Source organism: Heterocephalus glaber, unplaced genomic scaffold (assembly GCF_053883595.1).
Source record: "Heterocephalus glaber isolate CG9 unplaced genomic scaffold, H.glaber_assembly_v1.0 deba00001579, whole genome shotgun sequence".
Lineage (NCBI taxonomy): Eukaryota > Metazoa > Chordata > Mammalia > Rodentia > Bathyergidae > Heterocephalus > Heterocephalus glaber.
The window spans coordinates 8,716,287-8,730,888 of NW_028258360.1; the positions used below are offsets into that span (position 1 = coordinate 8,716,287).

Genomic DNA, 14,602 nt, shown 5'->3' on the forward strand with positions numbered 1-14,602 from the left:
CTTCCTAAGTGACCTCTTCCTTTGTCAATGGCAGGAGGTGGAGAACCTGTTCGTGCTCCTGGCTGCCATCTTGCACCTCGGGGACCTGCAGTTCACTGCGCTCACGGATGCTGACTCCACCTTAGTCTCTGACCTCCAGCTGCTGGAGCAAGGTCAGGGGGTAGGGCCCTGACGCTGCCCTTGACATGCAGTCTGCAAATGGCCAGTAGATGGAGACACAGTCTGCAAAAGCCAGCGGGATCTGGTTCTCTGGAGAGCTCCCTGAGTGGCATGGCCTGCAGGCTGTGCTTTCTCCCGGGCAGCTGCGGGGAGGATGGAGGAGACGCTCTTAGTCCTCAGTCTGCACACCCACCGCCTCCCCATACTCACCCTTCGGCTCCTACTCGAGCTCCTCTAGTATTCTGTACCCCCACCGCGCCACATTATTAGCTAAACATGTTTAAAATACTTAGTACCATTTCTTCCCTTCCAAGATCTCACTGGAAATCTCGCTCCCTTTTTAAAACTGCCTTGCTAGTCACTTGAAAGTGTTGTCAAAAGGCCTCAAAAGTACAGATTGTCATTACACACCCTGTGTCCACCCACAGCAAAATGATTGAGTAAGGAATTTGGGAAAAACCTCAGTACCATCTGTGAGGAGAAAGAGGAGATGCCAGCTGTGATTCAAGGCACAGAACCCAGGATGTATGCATGTTTGGATAGCTCTTTTGCTGGTCCCATCTGACCTCTACAGTAGTAGTTACTCTCTTCAAAGCACAAATGTGCTTTCTTCAGTGCATACAAAGTGCACAGGGTAACTGTAGACTGTAATGCTCTTCATAGGCAGAAACGGATGCTGACTTCACATTTCCAATGTTGCTTCCTTTCAGTGGCTGGGATGCTACAGGTGTCCACAGATGAGCTGGCATCCGCCCTAACGACTGATGTTCAGTATCTTAAAGGTGAGCTTTCTGTGCATGACTTTGCCGTTGTACACACCTCGGTCCTCTTTCACACGTGGAGATGAAGCACATCTCTGTCTGCCCCCACTCGGCGGAACTGTGTCTAGGAATTGAGGGCCAGTTTAGAAACCCATCACAGCCACGAGTCCCTCAATGTGGCACAGCACTGTGTGGGCCTTGTGATCCCGAGAGCTCGTTTTGGTTAACCGGTTGCCCTCTCTAGCGAATCTGTCACGTGAGCGAAACAAACCATCCATCCAGAGGCCCTATTCCGGGAAAACGAGGCCCCCGCACGCACCCCTGGCTGTGCTGCCCGGTCGGTGACAGCCCAGCCTCCCAGCAGCTCTTCCTCTGCTGGGCACGCAGGACTGGGCAGGCATGGTGCCCAGGCTCTGAGTGTTGTAGTTTTCAATCTCTCACAAATCGTTATGAGGGGGGCATGATGTTGCCATTTTCACGATGAGAAAATTCAGAGATTCAGAGGTGAGATAACTTTGAATGCCCAGTCACTGCTAACTGGCCGGCTAGATCCGAGTGAGGGCTGCATGAGCCCCAGGTGTCCGGTCCCTGTCTCTCTGTCTCTGTCTCTCTCCGCCTGTGGCTGAGAGGACTGGTCCCCACGCCCTTCACGTGCTCACTGGGATGCACCCCTGTGAGGCCTCAGAGCCCATCTGCCGGGGCCCCCTTCTTCCTTCCTCCTCCTTCTTCACTTGGAATAGAACCAAAGCCTTTGCACTGAGCTACAAGCCCCAGTCCTTTCTTTCTTTTGAACATTTCAAGACAGGGGCTCAGCAAATTGCCTAGGCGGGGCTTGAACTTGCGATCCCCCTGCCTCGGTCTTCCTCCGGGGTGCTCGTTTTTCTCTGAATCATCACGGGTCTTGCCCGCTTCCTCCGTGCACTGCTCTGGAGGTGTTTGGCCGCGTGCTTGGCGATGCCCGCCCGTCCCTGCCCCCAGAGCTGCCTTCGGGTATCCTGGAACTGAGAGAATGTCCCGCTGCGCACTAAGTGTCCCCAGGTTGCCCCTGACATCTCTGACCATTGTTTCTCCGTGGAGAGGGCAGACATGGCCCGCAGGACCCTCGGTGTCCTTGCCTCTTCTTCTGCGATTCCTTCCCTGGTCATGGCGAGAGCCTCCTGGAGAATCCTTTACCTGACCCTGTCTCCTTCTGACAGCCTCCCGTGCTAGTTCAGAAGTAATCTGTGAAAGGCAAGTATGATATTCATCTGGAGATAGCAGGCTTTCACGGATGTCTCATCTCCCTGGTGGACAGTCCATCCCTTCAGGAAGGCCCTGGAGCTGCAGTAGTCCTTAGGCCACACCTAACACGCCCCCCGTAGCTGTGTCTCCAAGACCCCTTTGCATCGGCCTCATCTGCATCTTGACCTCCTCCAAGTCCGTTGTTCTCCTGCGAGCCTGCATCATCTAGCATTCCTGCACCTCCGCTGCCCTCGCCCTCCCGCGTCTTGGTGACTGACCCGAACGCCTCCGTCGTGTGCCCCCTAGGGACCGGGTTCCATCCTCCTGCACAGCCACTGCCCTTGCTGTCATCTGTGCTGTCCCCTCGGTGGCACTGGCCCCCTTGTCTTTCCTGGGTCCCTTCTCCCATCTGTTCTCTTCCAAAACTTCTCTTTCAAGATTTCAGCACTCTTTTAGGAGAACGACACAGAAAACTTCTACCTGAGCGCCCAGTCTTGTTCCCTAACTCCAGACCCACGCTTTGGCTGATTAGACCATTTCTTTGAAAAATATTTAAAGTACAGCCCCTTGTCCACACAGACAGGCCTCCAATGCCGAGGAACAGTTCAGTACGCCAACCAGTGAGCTGCTGTCAGGACACTTAGCTGGGGATCCCAGGCAGGGCGGCTTCCTGGGAGGAAATGGCAGGGCCTCCTGAGAGGCCTGAAGCTGTGCTCACATCTGAGCAGTGATGGCAGCGTATTTCACACTCATGTCAGGGAGCATGTTCTGTGAGAACCCACGGAGACCTCATTTGTTATTAGAATCATGGGCCATTTTTAACATCCTTCAGGAGACGTGGGTGCGGAAGGAAAAAGGATGTGCATGATTTTGCTGCTTCTAAACTGGCTGTCCTAACCCCTCTTCTTTGCATGACTCTAGGAGACTTGGTAGTGCGGCGACACACCGTGCGGACCGCCGAGTTCTACCGCGACCTGTTGGCCAAGTCCCTGTACAGCCGCCTGTTCAGCTTTCTGGTGAACACTGCGAACTGCTGCCTGCACAGTCAGGAGGAGGATGCCAGGTAGGAGCGGGTGAGGTGCCCGGGCTCTACTCGGGGCTCACTCTTCAAGCGCTTTGTTTCTGACGGTCATCTTCCTGGGTGGCCTGAGCAGTGGTTCTTCAGACCTGTGAGTCCTGCCCACCCAGCAGAGGACGAATGACCGAGCCACCGCGTGCACATAAATGTGCAGTGACCTGCCTGACAACGAGGTTCTCCATGGGCTTTTGTGCACCTGGAAGGATGAAAGGCTTGTGAGTCTTGGAGGAAGGCAGTCTGAGGGCATCTAAAGCGCTGGAGGGAGCCCGAATCTCTCTTGGAACCTATTTGATGACATGTGTGATTCTTCTTCGTTTCTTCACTTATTTCATGGGTTATTTGGCAGAGGGTCTCCATGGTAATCACATGGTTCATACCCTTAATCAACCTTAAGCAGTAGCTTTTCAAGGCTATTTCATCTTCTGAAAATTACACACTTCTGGGCATCTCGTCAATGGCAAACTTTGTTGTTATTCTTGTCACTAATAATGACCTTGAGCACACAATTGAAAGCAGAACTGCATCCAGGAGTCATTCCACGTGTGCTTGGCTCTGAGTGAAACCTTCTGAGAATTTCTTTGTTTCTTTTTAGACTTCTTTACCAAACTGGTGAAAAATGCTGCCTTTAGATGTTTCTTAGACAACATTAGGGCTAATGTGTATTAATGGGGAAGCTCTTAAATAAACATAGGCATCGCAGGGGATCTCATGGACAAAGGAATACTAAAATTCTTATAAAATCTACACCTATGAAACACACAGCTCATTGGTCAGCACGTTCAATACAGAGCTGGTGACTGACGGGCAGATGCAGTATAATCTGGATTCTAGCAGAAAAACGTCAGTGTTTGGTAAGATCAGGACTCTGGACTTTGCTCTCCCTGTGTTCACCTGTTATCAGTTAATTTGCAGTTTTCCTCTAAACATTATGATTATTCATAGAGATACTAACATGTGAAGTTTACTCAATTAATTGTGTATAACATGATTAGTACCCTTGCTAAAGTTGACATTGAAAAATTAATACATAATTAACATATAAATCAGGCTGTACCTAGAAACTTTGAGAAAATTTCCATTTGACATTTAGGTCTTACCAAAGCCTAGATGTGTATAATTGGAAAGATCTAGTTTCTGATTATACACACAGAGAAGGCAAACATAAAGGGAGAAAAAGCATGGTTTCCCCTTCTGGTGGTTATTGCCCCGTGTTAGTATGTAAGTTTAGGATTACCCTTCATATTTTCTTACTAAGTGGGTGAATGAAGGCACAGATTAGAGGGTAATTAGAAGTGAATTAACATATTATAAAGTTCATTTTCTATGAGACAGTATCATCTCTTGGGTCTTAATTTCAGTTTTCCCTCCCTGTTTCTTTCATGACTCATCCGACTTCAATATAAATCTGCAAATAACGCAGTGAAAGCTTATCTTTGTTGTATTTCTAACACATTGAAACTCATGGAAAGCTTACGGTTTTGCAGAATTACCAGCCCATTTTCTCCCATCCAAACCCTAACCAGGCCTGACCCTGCTTAGCTTCCGAGATCAGACAAGATTGGGTGCCGTCAGGGAGATTGGCTGTGGATACCAAGCCATTTCCTAAGTCACACAAACCTCTCAAAAACTTGGATAACCTTAGGATATGTTTTTAGGGTTTACCAGTCCCCAATTTTGAAATTTTTTTTGATTGTGTCATAAAAATTATGAATTAAAAAATGATACCCTGCATGGGTAAAATGGGAGAAGACATTGAAATTTATGAGACAGGCATTTTGCACGCTCTTCTGTATTTGTGAATTTTGCAAGAGAAAATAAGTAGAATTTACTCTACAAGTTATGAAGGGAAGACAAAGTGAGATCCAAATAGGTGACGAGACTGATCTGAGACCGACGGATTCACTTCTGGATTCCAGTGACGAGGGTGCAACGTTCATAACCGCACACTCGAGACAGCGCTGCTCGCTCGCTCTCCAGATCCCAGGGAGGTTTCTTTCCACTTGAAAACCCTGGGCTGCAACAGAGCTGAAGCGGGGTGGCTGGTTCACTAGGTCGAGCCGTGCGTCACAGACGTGGCTTCCAAGATGAGCGTATGCACTGCCCTGTTGGTGTCTGCTTCAGCTCTCACATCTGTGCATTCTTTATTTTCAGACAAGGTCTTGCTAAGTCCTTAAGTTGCCCAGGCTGGGCTCAAACTCATGATCCTCCTGCCTCAGCCTCCCACAGGGCTAGGATTATGGGTGTGTGCCATCACACCCAGCTGAGAAACCCATTTTAAAGTGTTACATTATCACAGTAGCTGGCAAAGAAACAGACCTGAGGACCAGTGGACACACAGCCACCTCATGTTGGATAGAGGAGGAAAACACCCTCACTGGAGGAAGGATACCCTCTTTAATAAATGGTGCTGGAGAAATTCGGCTTCAACTTGTCAAAGATTAAATTGAGACCTATATCTCTCACCATGTACTAAACTAAAATCGAAATGAATCAAAGATCTAAACATTAAAACAGAAACACTAAACCGGCTGGAAGAAAGGTTAGGTAGAACTCTTGATGATAGGAAACAATTTTATGAACAAAACCTCAGTCACACCTGAAATAGCACAAAGAGTCAACAACTGGGATCTCATCTTATTAAAAAGCTTCTCCACTGCGAGAGAAACCACCAACAGAGCTAAGAGACAACCTACAATGTGGGAAAAAAATTTTACCAACTGTTCCTTGCACAAAGGTCTACTATCTAGACTATATAAAGAACTTTAAAAAATCAGACCTCCAAAATTTAAAGACCCAATCCAAAAATAGGCATCTGAAATGAACAGACATTTCTCAGACAAAGAGGTAGAAGCAGCAAATAAATATATGAAAAAATGTTTAACATCACTGGTCATTCGAGAGATGCAGATGAAAACAACACTGAGATTCCACCTCACCCCAGAAAGAATGGCTGCTATTAAGAAATCAACCAATAGGAAATGCTGGCTCTTGCATTTATCTTCCTGTATTATGTTATTCTTATAATTTTCATCTGGATTCAATTAATACCTTAACATATAACAATCTATGTCAGATAAATACCAACCAAATTTGAACAACGTGCAAAAGCTTTGCCCTACTGTTTGTCTGTCCAACTCTGGCCTACTATATTCACCCGAGTTATGTCTTTTAAATATAACAGGATGGACATAGAGTACCAAGAACATGCATTATACTATCTGTCATGCTTACTTGTGCACTCAACTTTCCACTGCCTTTATTTCTCCTGTGAGCTCAAGTTACCACATAGGGTCTCATTTCCTCCTGCCTGACTCCCTTTAGCATTGACAGTGGATCTGCTATCCTCAGATGCTCTCCATATCCTCAGATGCTCTCCACTTTGGCTTATCAAGAGTGTCATGATTTTCTCTCCAAGAAGGGTAATTTCCCTTGATAGAATTCTCAGCTGCTAATGTTTTTCTTCTAGCTCACTGAATTTGTCGTCCTCCTGCTGGCTCCCTCCAGGCTTGTGATGAGCCGCTAGGCACTGATCTATTGAGGACCTCGGACATGATGAATCACTTTTGCCTTGGTGATTCCAAGATCCCTTGTCTTTGGATTTCAACAAGTACAGCTGTTACACTGTGCCTGGTGTGGGTCTGCCTCACATGATCCCACTTCGGGGCTGGAAGTGTGTAAGATGGGCAGATTAGTATTTCCCATCAACTTCGGGGAGTGTTCAGGCCTGAGGTCTCCCAGCACTCCTCCTGCCCCTTTCTCTGTCCTTTCATCTGTGACTTCTGAAGTTTTCTCACTTTTCTGAGCCACGTCTTTAAGGTCTGTGTTCCTCGCACGCATAGGCAGTGCGATCTCTACTCAGTTGCTGTGGTAGTCAGCTCAGGACTGTGCTGAAGTCCTGTGTCAGCTGCAGTAACTCCCAGCCTTCGCTGAGCGTCTGTGCGTGGGACAGAGCCTTCCTGGCTGTGTGCACCAGAGGTACTCCTCTTTCTGAGTCTGCACTTGCTTCTTGTGCCAGGCTGTAGGGTCGCTCCAGGTGAGAGGTGAGTCTTTGGAGTATCTTCTGAGCATGCCCACAGACCCGAACACACGCGCAGCCTTCTGCATTCCCAGGAACATGCCCAGCCTGCCAAGTGCCCTAGGACCTACCATTTCCGTTTCTGGTCTTCTCAGAGTAAGTGTTTTGGCGAGCGGCTTGTTTGTCACAACAGTTACCCCAGCTTTGGGAAAATGCCATGCTAGGCACTTACTGTGAGTTGTTTACCACAAATGCTCCAGGGAAAGATGGGTAGCGTAGCGAGTCTATTAGCTGGGTCGCAGAAAAACTATCCTGTGAGGAGGAGTTCCCAGGGAGCTGCGAGACATGAAACCAGGACAGCTCCCTAGGAGGGGGTTTGAGGAATCCACATCTGCTCTGCACCCTCTGGAATGGGAAGGCTGCTGGCTTTTAATGCCCCTGTGTTGCTGCAGGGGGAAATGTGCCCAGATAAGACACAATGAGACTCCCAGCAAAGTCACTCTCCCTGCTGAGATTCAACGAAATAAATGCCTGTCAGATTACTGCAGGCTGGTTAACCTCTAGTGACCTGGAAAAGCTGCTTTTAGCAGACTTTGCCACTGCCCCTTTCCCTGCTCTTTGTCTTTTGGTGGGGAGGGTCTTGTTGAGCTTCCCAGCCTGCCTCAGCCTTCAGAGTACCTGGATGACAGGAGTCACTGCGCCTGGCTTTCCCTGGTACTGTTTTTTGCTTTTCTGAGGGACAGTTTCTCAGGTCCTTCTTCTGTCTTCCCAGCAGTGGTGTCTGGCACACATTTTAAATGTGACAGAAGAGTTCCTAAGAATATTGGTCACCCAGTGAAAAGAAACAGCAAAGGTTCAGGGTTGAGTAATGATAATGATACTACTAATAATAAAAATAAAGCTTGCCTCACCAAAGTCTTATAAAATGCAACTAAAATGCATCGCCAGTGGCCCCAGCTGCCTCATCTGTTCCGTTCACCAGGGGCAACTCTCCTTCACCCTTGGGGGATAAGTCTCCATTGCTGTTCACGTGGCCATTCTCCTGTCCGTTGGCCTTGGCGGAGGAAGCACCTGCTGCCTCCTTGGCGGTCACGTCGCCCCGGGGAGCCTTGGAGCTCTGGCTGCCCACGATGGGCGTCTGCTGAGCTGTGTGTGGGGCTGCCCCGGGCTCGCGCCACAGGGGATGCTGCCGTTTGGTTTTCTACAGCAGGGCTTCCTATAGAGGTTTCGGCAGGATCACGTAATTCGGGGAAAGGATGCTCCTGAACACGTGGGTCTCCAGAGGACAAGAGGGGCCCCTGAGGGGGGGACTGGAGGAGGCTCCTCAGTGCTGAGAACAGAGGCCCCTCTGCAATCTTCAGCCTCCCGCGTGTGTCTTCCTTCAGGAGCTGCTCCCTGGGGTCGGCCTCGAGTGTTCTGTGGCCCTCGAGAGAGGCAGTTTTATGAAAGCCATGACCTTTTTTGGAACCTGATTGGTTTAATAGCTTTCATGTATTAACTCTAGCACCGGCATGTTCTAAAAGCAAAATGCTGTCCAATTTGTTCAGAGGATTCTAGACGTGGGGATAACTCCCGGGAGGGAGCAGAAGACACTAGGTCATTAAAGCCCTCCCGCTGTAGCTGCGGAGTAAGGGCATCGGGCAGTTCTGGCAGGAGATTAGGGAAAGACGAGGACTCAGTGGACACCTGTGGCTCTGAAGTATTTCTGGGCAGGGTCTCACTGCCCCTTCTCAGGCTTCCTTTGGGCAAGGCTGGTAACGTTGGCCAGTCCGTACCTGCCCCTTCTGAGGCTCACATGAAAGTGGCTCATTATTATATAGGCCACATTCACCCAATATATCAATGCCAGGAAAATAAAGACTACATTCTTGATTCAGCGGAGTTTATCTGAACGATCTCCTCTGACCAAGTTAGTAATTTGGCAGCTCTCGGCATCGTAGGTAGTTCAGGGCAAAGGCCCCATGTCACTACTGCCTGTGCTTGGTCTCAAGACAAAATTGCACTGGGGGGGTCTGGAAAAGCAGCTTTCTGTCACGGGCCTTTTGGGCTCTTTGAGCATTGCTCACCGAATACATTTGGATGGCTCAGAAACGGCCCAGGATGGGCCACTGTGGGATTTGGGACAACCCAGTCTGAGTGCAGAAGCCAAACCGGGAGAATGCTGTGAACAGAATCTGAAGCAAGGCCTCGGCCGAGGGTCCAGAGCTCTGCTCCTGCACTGGCAAGGTTTTGTTACTCTCGATGGGAACTGCAAGAGGTACCAACTGCCATCCTGCCTTCACTGCATCTGCCATGTGAGCCTTTTAGAAAACAATTTGAAAGACAATCGCCCATGCTGTGCCCTTACATGGAGACAGCAGGACTGAGGAGAAAGAGGACATTAGCAGGAGAGGGGTTTGGGCTGATCCCACATCCTCACAGCGTCTGTGCTTTAAGGTCACCTCTGGTTGAGAGCCGGCAGCCTTGGCTTAATAAAACATCCCAGGGCTCTCTCGTGTAAAAATGGCAGCAAACAGGTGGCACGCACGACCCTTAAAATAAGCCGCACTACAAACTGTGGAAGAGAGTATCCCTGGGAGGTGAAGGAGCTTGCCCAAGGTCACTCAATGGGTCAGGGTCAAGGCCAGGACTAGACTTTGGGTTACAATTTCCAGCCACTTTCTTTCTCGTTGCATGATCCTGCCTCCTAGCAGAAACCCTTGGGGAATAAAGTTCTGTCCAGTCCCATTTGTTCTGGGAAAGGCTTGGAGGCACTGACAGCTGTGTACAGGCTGCCTCCTCCAGCCTACTTCACATCTCTATCCGAGGCGAGGCAGGTCCTCTGTCTCCCTTGTACATTCTCTGGGGCTCACATATCCAAGTCCTTTCCCAAATCCCCAAAGCCCTGCTCTTGAGGGCTTCCCGGGCCTCAGAGCAAACACCTGCTGTCCTTTTAGGGCCACACTGCTCCTTCACGCATGGAGCCAGGGCTCCATGTCCCCCGCCTTGGAGAGTCACTAAGGTTGGCCCTCAAAACCCCTCTCAATGACACCGCCACAACCCAGGGCCAAGGCCGGGATTGGGCCCCTGAACAAATTCCTCCCAGCTCCTCCCAAAGTCAGCACAGCCAGGATGTGGATGTGTATCTGTGATTTTATTTTGAAATTTGTTTGCAATCACCTAAGGTGGGAAGGAGTCACTCAGCTGCCTTTGTGGATTACTCTGACTGTGAGGAGATGTCGCTGACCTCCCACAGGAACTTCTCATCCTCATAGGCTGAGTTCATTTTGTGTAGCTTCTTTGCCATGCTATGCTTTTGGAAGAAGTTGAGAGGCGTGGTCAGGTACCAGCCCCACAGTGGCTGCCCAAACCAGGAGAAGCCCTCCTGACTGTCCTTTTCCACTGAGTACTTCCTTCTCAGCCTGCAAACGCTACTTGACCACTCTTCCTCATCTTTCCCTGAAGCTGTTCTGTGGCAGCAAATCTTGATGAGACAGGATGATGATCAGAAGCACTGGGGTCACCATGAGTGCTATTGCCAGGATGAGCGTCTTGTTGTAGCCGTGTCCCGGGACTTCCTGTGTGTGGTCCCTTGGCTCGCCTTGCGTCTTCTGATTGCTGGAGACCCCCGAGCTCTCGTTGATGTAGGTCTCGCTCTTCCACTGCTCCGTGTCCCACTGGGCCTGGGCCACCTTCTCTTCCTGCTGCTTACGGAGCAGCTTCATCAGGCGGTCTATTCTCGAGATGAGCTTGGCACAGGCCAGGTGCCCACGGGGCTCTGAACAGTCCTTTTTCGTACTGTCTATGATACCCGAAATGAGCCTCCTACCCTCGTTGTTGGGAATGAGGATGTGAAGCTGCTGGTTTAGCTGGGTCTCCAGCTCATCTCCGGGGGACGACAGCAAGGGGACAGAGGTTTCTGGAGGGGGCGGCTCAGTGCTGGTGCTGGTGTACTCCCAGTGCCTCTCATCGGTGTGGTCATCGGTGGCTATCAGGGGTGAGGGCAGAATCCGTGGCAGAAATCGGAGAGATTGTGGTAAACACATTTTTTTGAGGGGTGTTTCCTCCAGGTTGGTGTTCTACAGAAGTGCTTCCTACAGTGGTTTTGGCAGGATCATGTAATTTGGGGAAAGGATGCTCCTGAAGACGTGGGTCTCCAGAGGACGAGAGGAGCCCCTGAGAGGGGGAATGGATGAGGCTCCTCAGTGCGAAGAACAGAGGCCCCTCTGCAATCTTCAGCCTCCCGCGTGTGTCTTCCTTCGGGAGCTGCTCCCTGTGACCGTCCTCGAGTGTTCTGTGGCCCTTGAGAGAGGCAGTTTTATGAAAGCCATGACCCTTTTGGAACCTAAGATTGGTTTAGTAGCTTTCATGTAGTAACTGTAGCACCGGCATGTTCTAAACGCAAAATGCTGTCCAATTTGTTCAGAGGATTCTAGACGTGGGGACAACTCCCGGGAGGGAGCAGAAGATGCTAGGTCATCAAAGCCCTCCGGCTGTAGCTGCGCAGTAAGGGCATCGGGCAATTCTGCTAGGACATTCAGCAAAGACCAGGGCTCAGTGGACACCAGTGGCTTTGAAGTATTTCTGGGCAGGGTCTCACTGCCCCTTCTCAGGCTTCCTTTGGGCAGGGCTGGTAACGTTGGCCAGTCCGTACCTGCCCCTTCTGAGGCTCACATGAAAGTGGCTCATTATTATATAGGCCACATTCACCCAATATATCAATGCCAGGAAAATAAAGACTACATTCTTGATTCAGCGGAGTTTATCTGAATGATCTCCTCTGACCAAGTTAGTAATTTGGCAGCTCTCGGCATCGTAGGTAGTTCAGGGCAAAGGCCCCATGTCACTACTGCCTGTGCTTGGTCTCAAGACAAAATTGCACTGGGGGGGTCTGGAAAAGCAGCTTCCTGTCACGGGCCTTTTGGGCTCTTTGAGCATTGCTCACCGAGTACATTTGGATGGCTCAGAAACGGCCCAGGATGGGCCACTGTGGGATTTGGGACAACCTAGTCTGAGTGCAGAAGCCAAACCGGGAGAATGCTGTGAACAGAATCTGAAGCAAGGCCTCGGCCGAGGGTCCAGAGCTCTGCTCCTGCACCGGCAAGGTTTGGTCACTCTCAGTGGGAACTGCAAGAGGTACCAACTGCCATCCTGCCTTCACTTCATCTGCCATGTGAGCCTTTTAGAAAACAATTTGAAAGACAATCGCCCATGCTGTGCCCTTACATGGAGACAGCAGGACTGAGGAGAAAGAGGACATTAGCAGGAGAGGGGTTCGGGCTGATCCCACATCCTCACAGTGTCTGAGCATTAAGGTCGCCTCTGGTTGAGAGCCGGCAACCTTGGCTTAATAAAACATCCCAGGGCTCTCTCGTGTGTAAATGGCAGCAAACAGGTGGCACGCACGACCCTTAAAATAAGTTGCACTACAAACTGTGGAAGAGAGCATCCCTGGGAGGTGAAGGAGCTTGCCCAAGGTCACTCAATGGGTCAGGGTCAAGGCCAGGACTAGACTTTGGGTTACAATTTCCAGCCACTTTCTTTCTCATTGCATGATCCTGCCTCCTAGCAGAAACCCTTGGGGAATAAAGTTCTGTCCGGTCCCGTTTGTTCTGGGAAAGGCTTGGAGGCACTGACAGCTGTGTGCACGCCGCCTCCTCCGGCCTACTTCACATCTCTATCCGAGGCGAGGCAGGTCCTCTGTCTCCCTTGTACATTCTCTGGGGCTCACATATCCAAGTCCTTTCCCAAATCCCCAAAGCCCTGCTCTTGAGGGCTTCCCGGGCCTCAGAGCAAACACCTGCTGTCCTTTTAGGGCCACACTGCTCCTTCACGCATGGAGCCAGGGCTCCATGTCCCCTGCCTTGGAGAGTCGCTAAGGTTGGCCCTCAAAACCCCTCTCAATGACACCGCCACAACCCAGGGCCAAGGCCGGGATTGGGCCCCTGAACAAATTCCTCCCAGCTCCTCCCAAAGTCAGCACAGCCAGGATGTGGATGTGTATCTGTGATTTTATTTTGAAATTTGTTTGCAATCACCTAAGGTGGGAAGGGGTCGCGCAGCTGCCTTTGTGGATTACTCTGACACTGAGATGTCGCTGACCTCCCACATGAACTGCTCATCCTGGTTGGCTGAGTTGATTTGTCGTAGCTTGTTTGCCACGCTCCGTTGCTGGAAGAAGTTGACAGGCGCGGTCAGGTACCAGCCCCACAGTGGCTGCCAAAACCAGGAGTAGCCCTCCTGACTGTCCTTTTCCACTGAGTACCTCCCTCTCGGCCCGCAATCGCTACTTGACGACCCTTCCTCATCTTGCCCCGAAGCTGTTCTGTGGCAGCAAATCTTGATCAGACAGAAGATGATGATCAGAAGCACTGGGGTCACCATGAGTGCTATTGCCAGGATGAGCATGGTGTAGCTGTGTTCTGGGACTTCCTGTGTGTGGTCCCTTGGCTCGCCTCCCGTCTTCTGATTGCTGGAGACCCCCGAACTCTCTTTGATGTAGGTCTCGCTCTTCCACTGCTCCGTGTCCCACTGGGCCTGGGCCACCTTCTCTTCCTCCTGCTCACTGAGCAGCTTCATCAGGTGGTCTGTTCTGGAGATGAGCTTGGCACAGGCCAGGTGCCCGCGGGGCTCTGAACAGTCATTTTTGGTACTGGCTATCATACCCAAAATGAGCCTCCTACCCTCCTCGTTGGGAATGAGGATGTGAAGCTGCTGGTTTAGCTGGGTCTCGACCTCATCTCCGGGGGACGACAGCAAGGGGACAGAGATTTCTGGAGGGGGCGGCTCAGTGCCGGTGCTGGTGTACTCCCAGTGCCTCTCACCGGTGTGGTCATCGGTGGCTATCAGGGTGAGGGCAGAATCCGTGGCAGAAATCGGAGAGTTTGTGGTAAACACATTTTTTTCAGGGGTGTTTCCTCCAGGTTGGTATTCAACAGAAGTGCTTCCTACAGTGGTTTTGGCAGGATCATGTAATTTGGGGAAAGGATGCTCCTGAACACGTGGGTCTCCAGAGGATGAGAGGAGCCCCTGAGAGGGGGAATGGATGAGGCTCCTCAGTGTGGAGAACAGAGGCCCCTCTGCAATCTTCAGCCTCCTGCGTGTGTCTTCCTTCGGGAGCTGCTCCCTGTGGCCGTCCTCCAGTGTTCTGTGGCCCTTGAGAGAGGCAGTTTTATGAAAGCCATGACCTGTTTTGAAACCTAAGATCGGTTTGGTAGCTTTCATGCTTTTACCTGTCCCACTGGCCTTTTCTGAAACCCAAATGCTGTTGGCGAGGTCTTTGGCTCTGTTTCTTGCCCCATGTGGGCTTTGGCCAAGCCGGCGGTGGCCAACCTGTGCAGCAGGGCATCCTGCAGGGCAGAAGACACGGGTACCTTCTGTGCTGCACGG

At 50.7% G+C, this 14,602-nt stretch overlaps 1 protein-coding gene across 10 annotated transcripts in view; it reads left to right on the forward strand.

The window, feature by feature from the left end:
* Positions 1 to 14,602, forward strand: part of Myo16 (myosin XVI) — a 531,552-nt gene that overhangs the window by 332,764 nt on the left and 184,186 nt on the right. For all 10 annotated transcript variants that reach the window (XM_087193116.1, XM_087193117.1, XM_087193118.1 and 7 more), the window contains 3 exons: positions 35 to 152; positions 870 to 941; positions 3,063 to 3,204. In XM_087193116.1, coding sequence (XP_087049242.1) covers positions 35 to 152; positions 870 to 941; positions 3,063 to 3,204 — 332 coding nt within the window. The remainder of the gene's footprint in view (positions 1 to 34; positions 153 to 869; positions 942 to 3,062; positions 3,205 to 14,602) is intronic.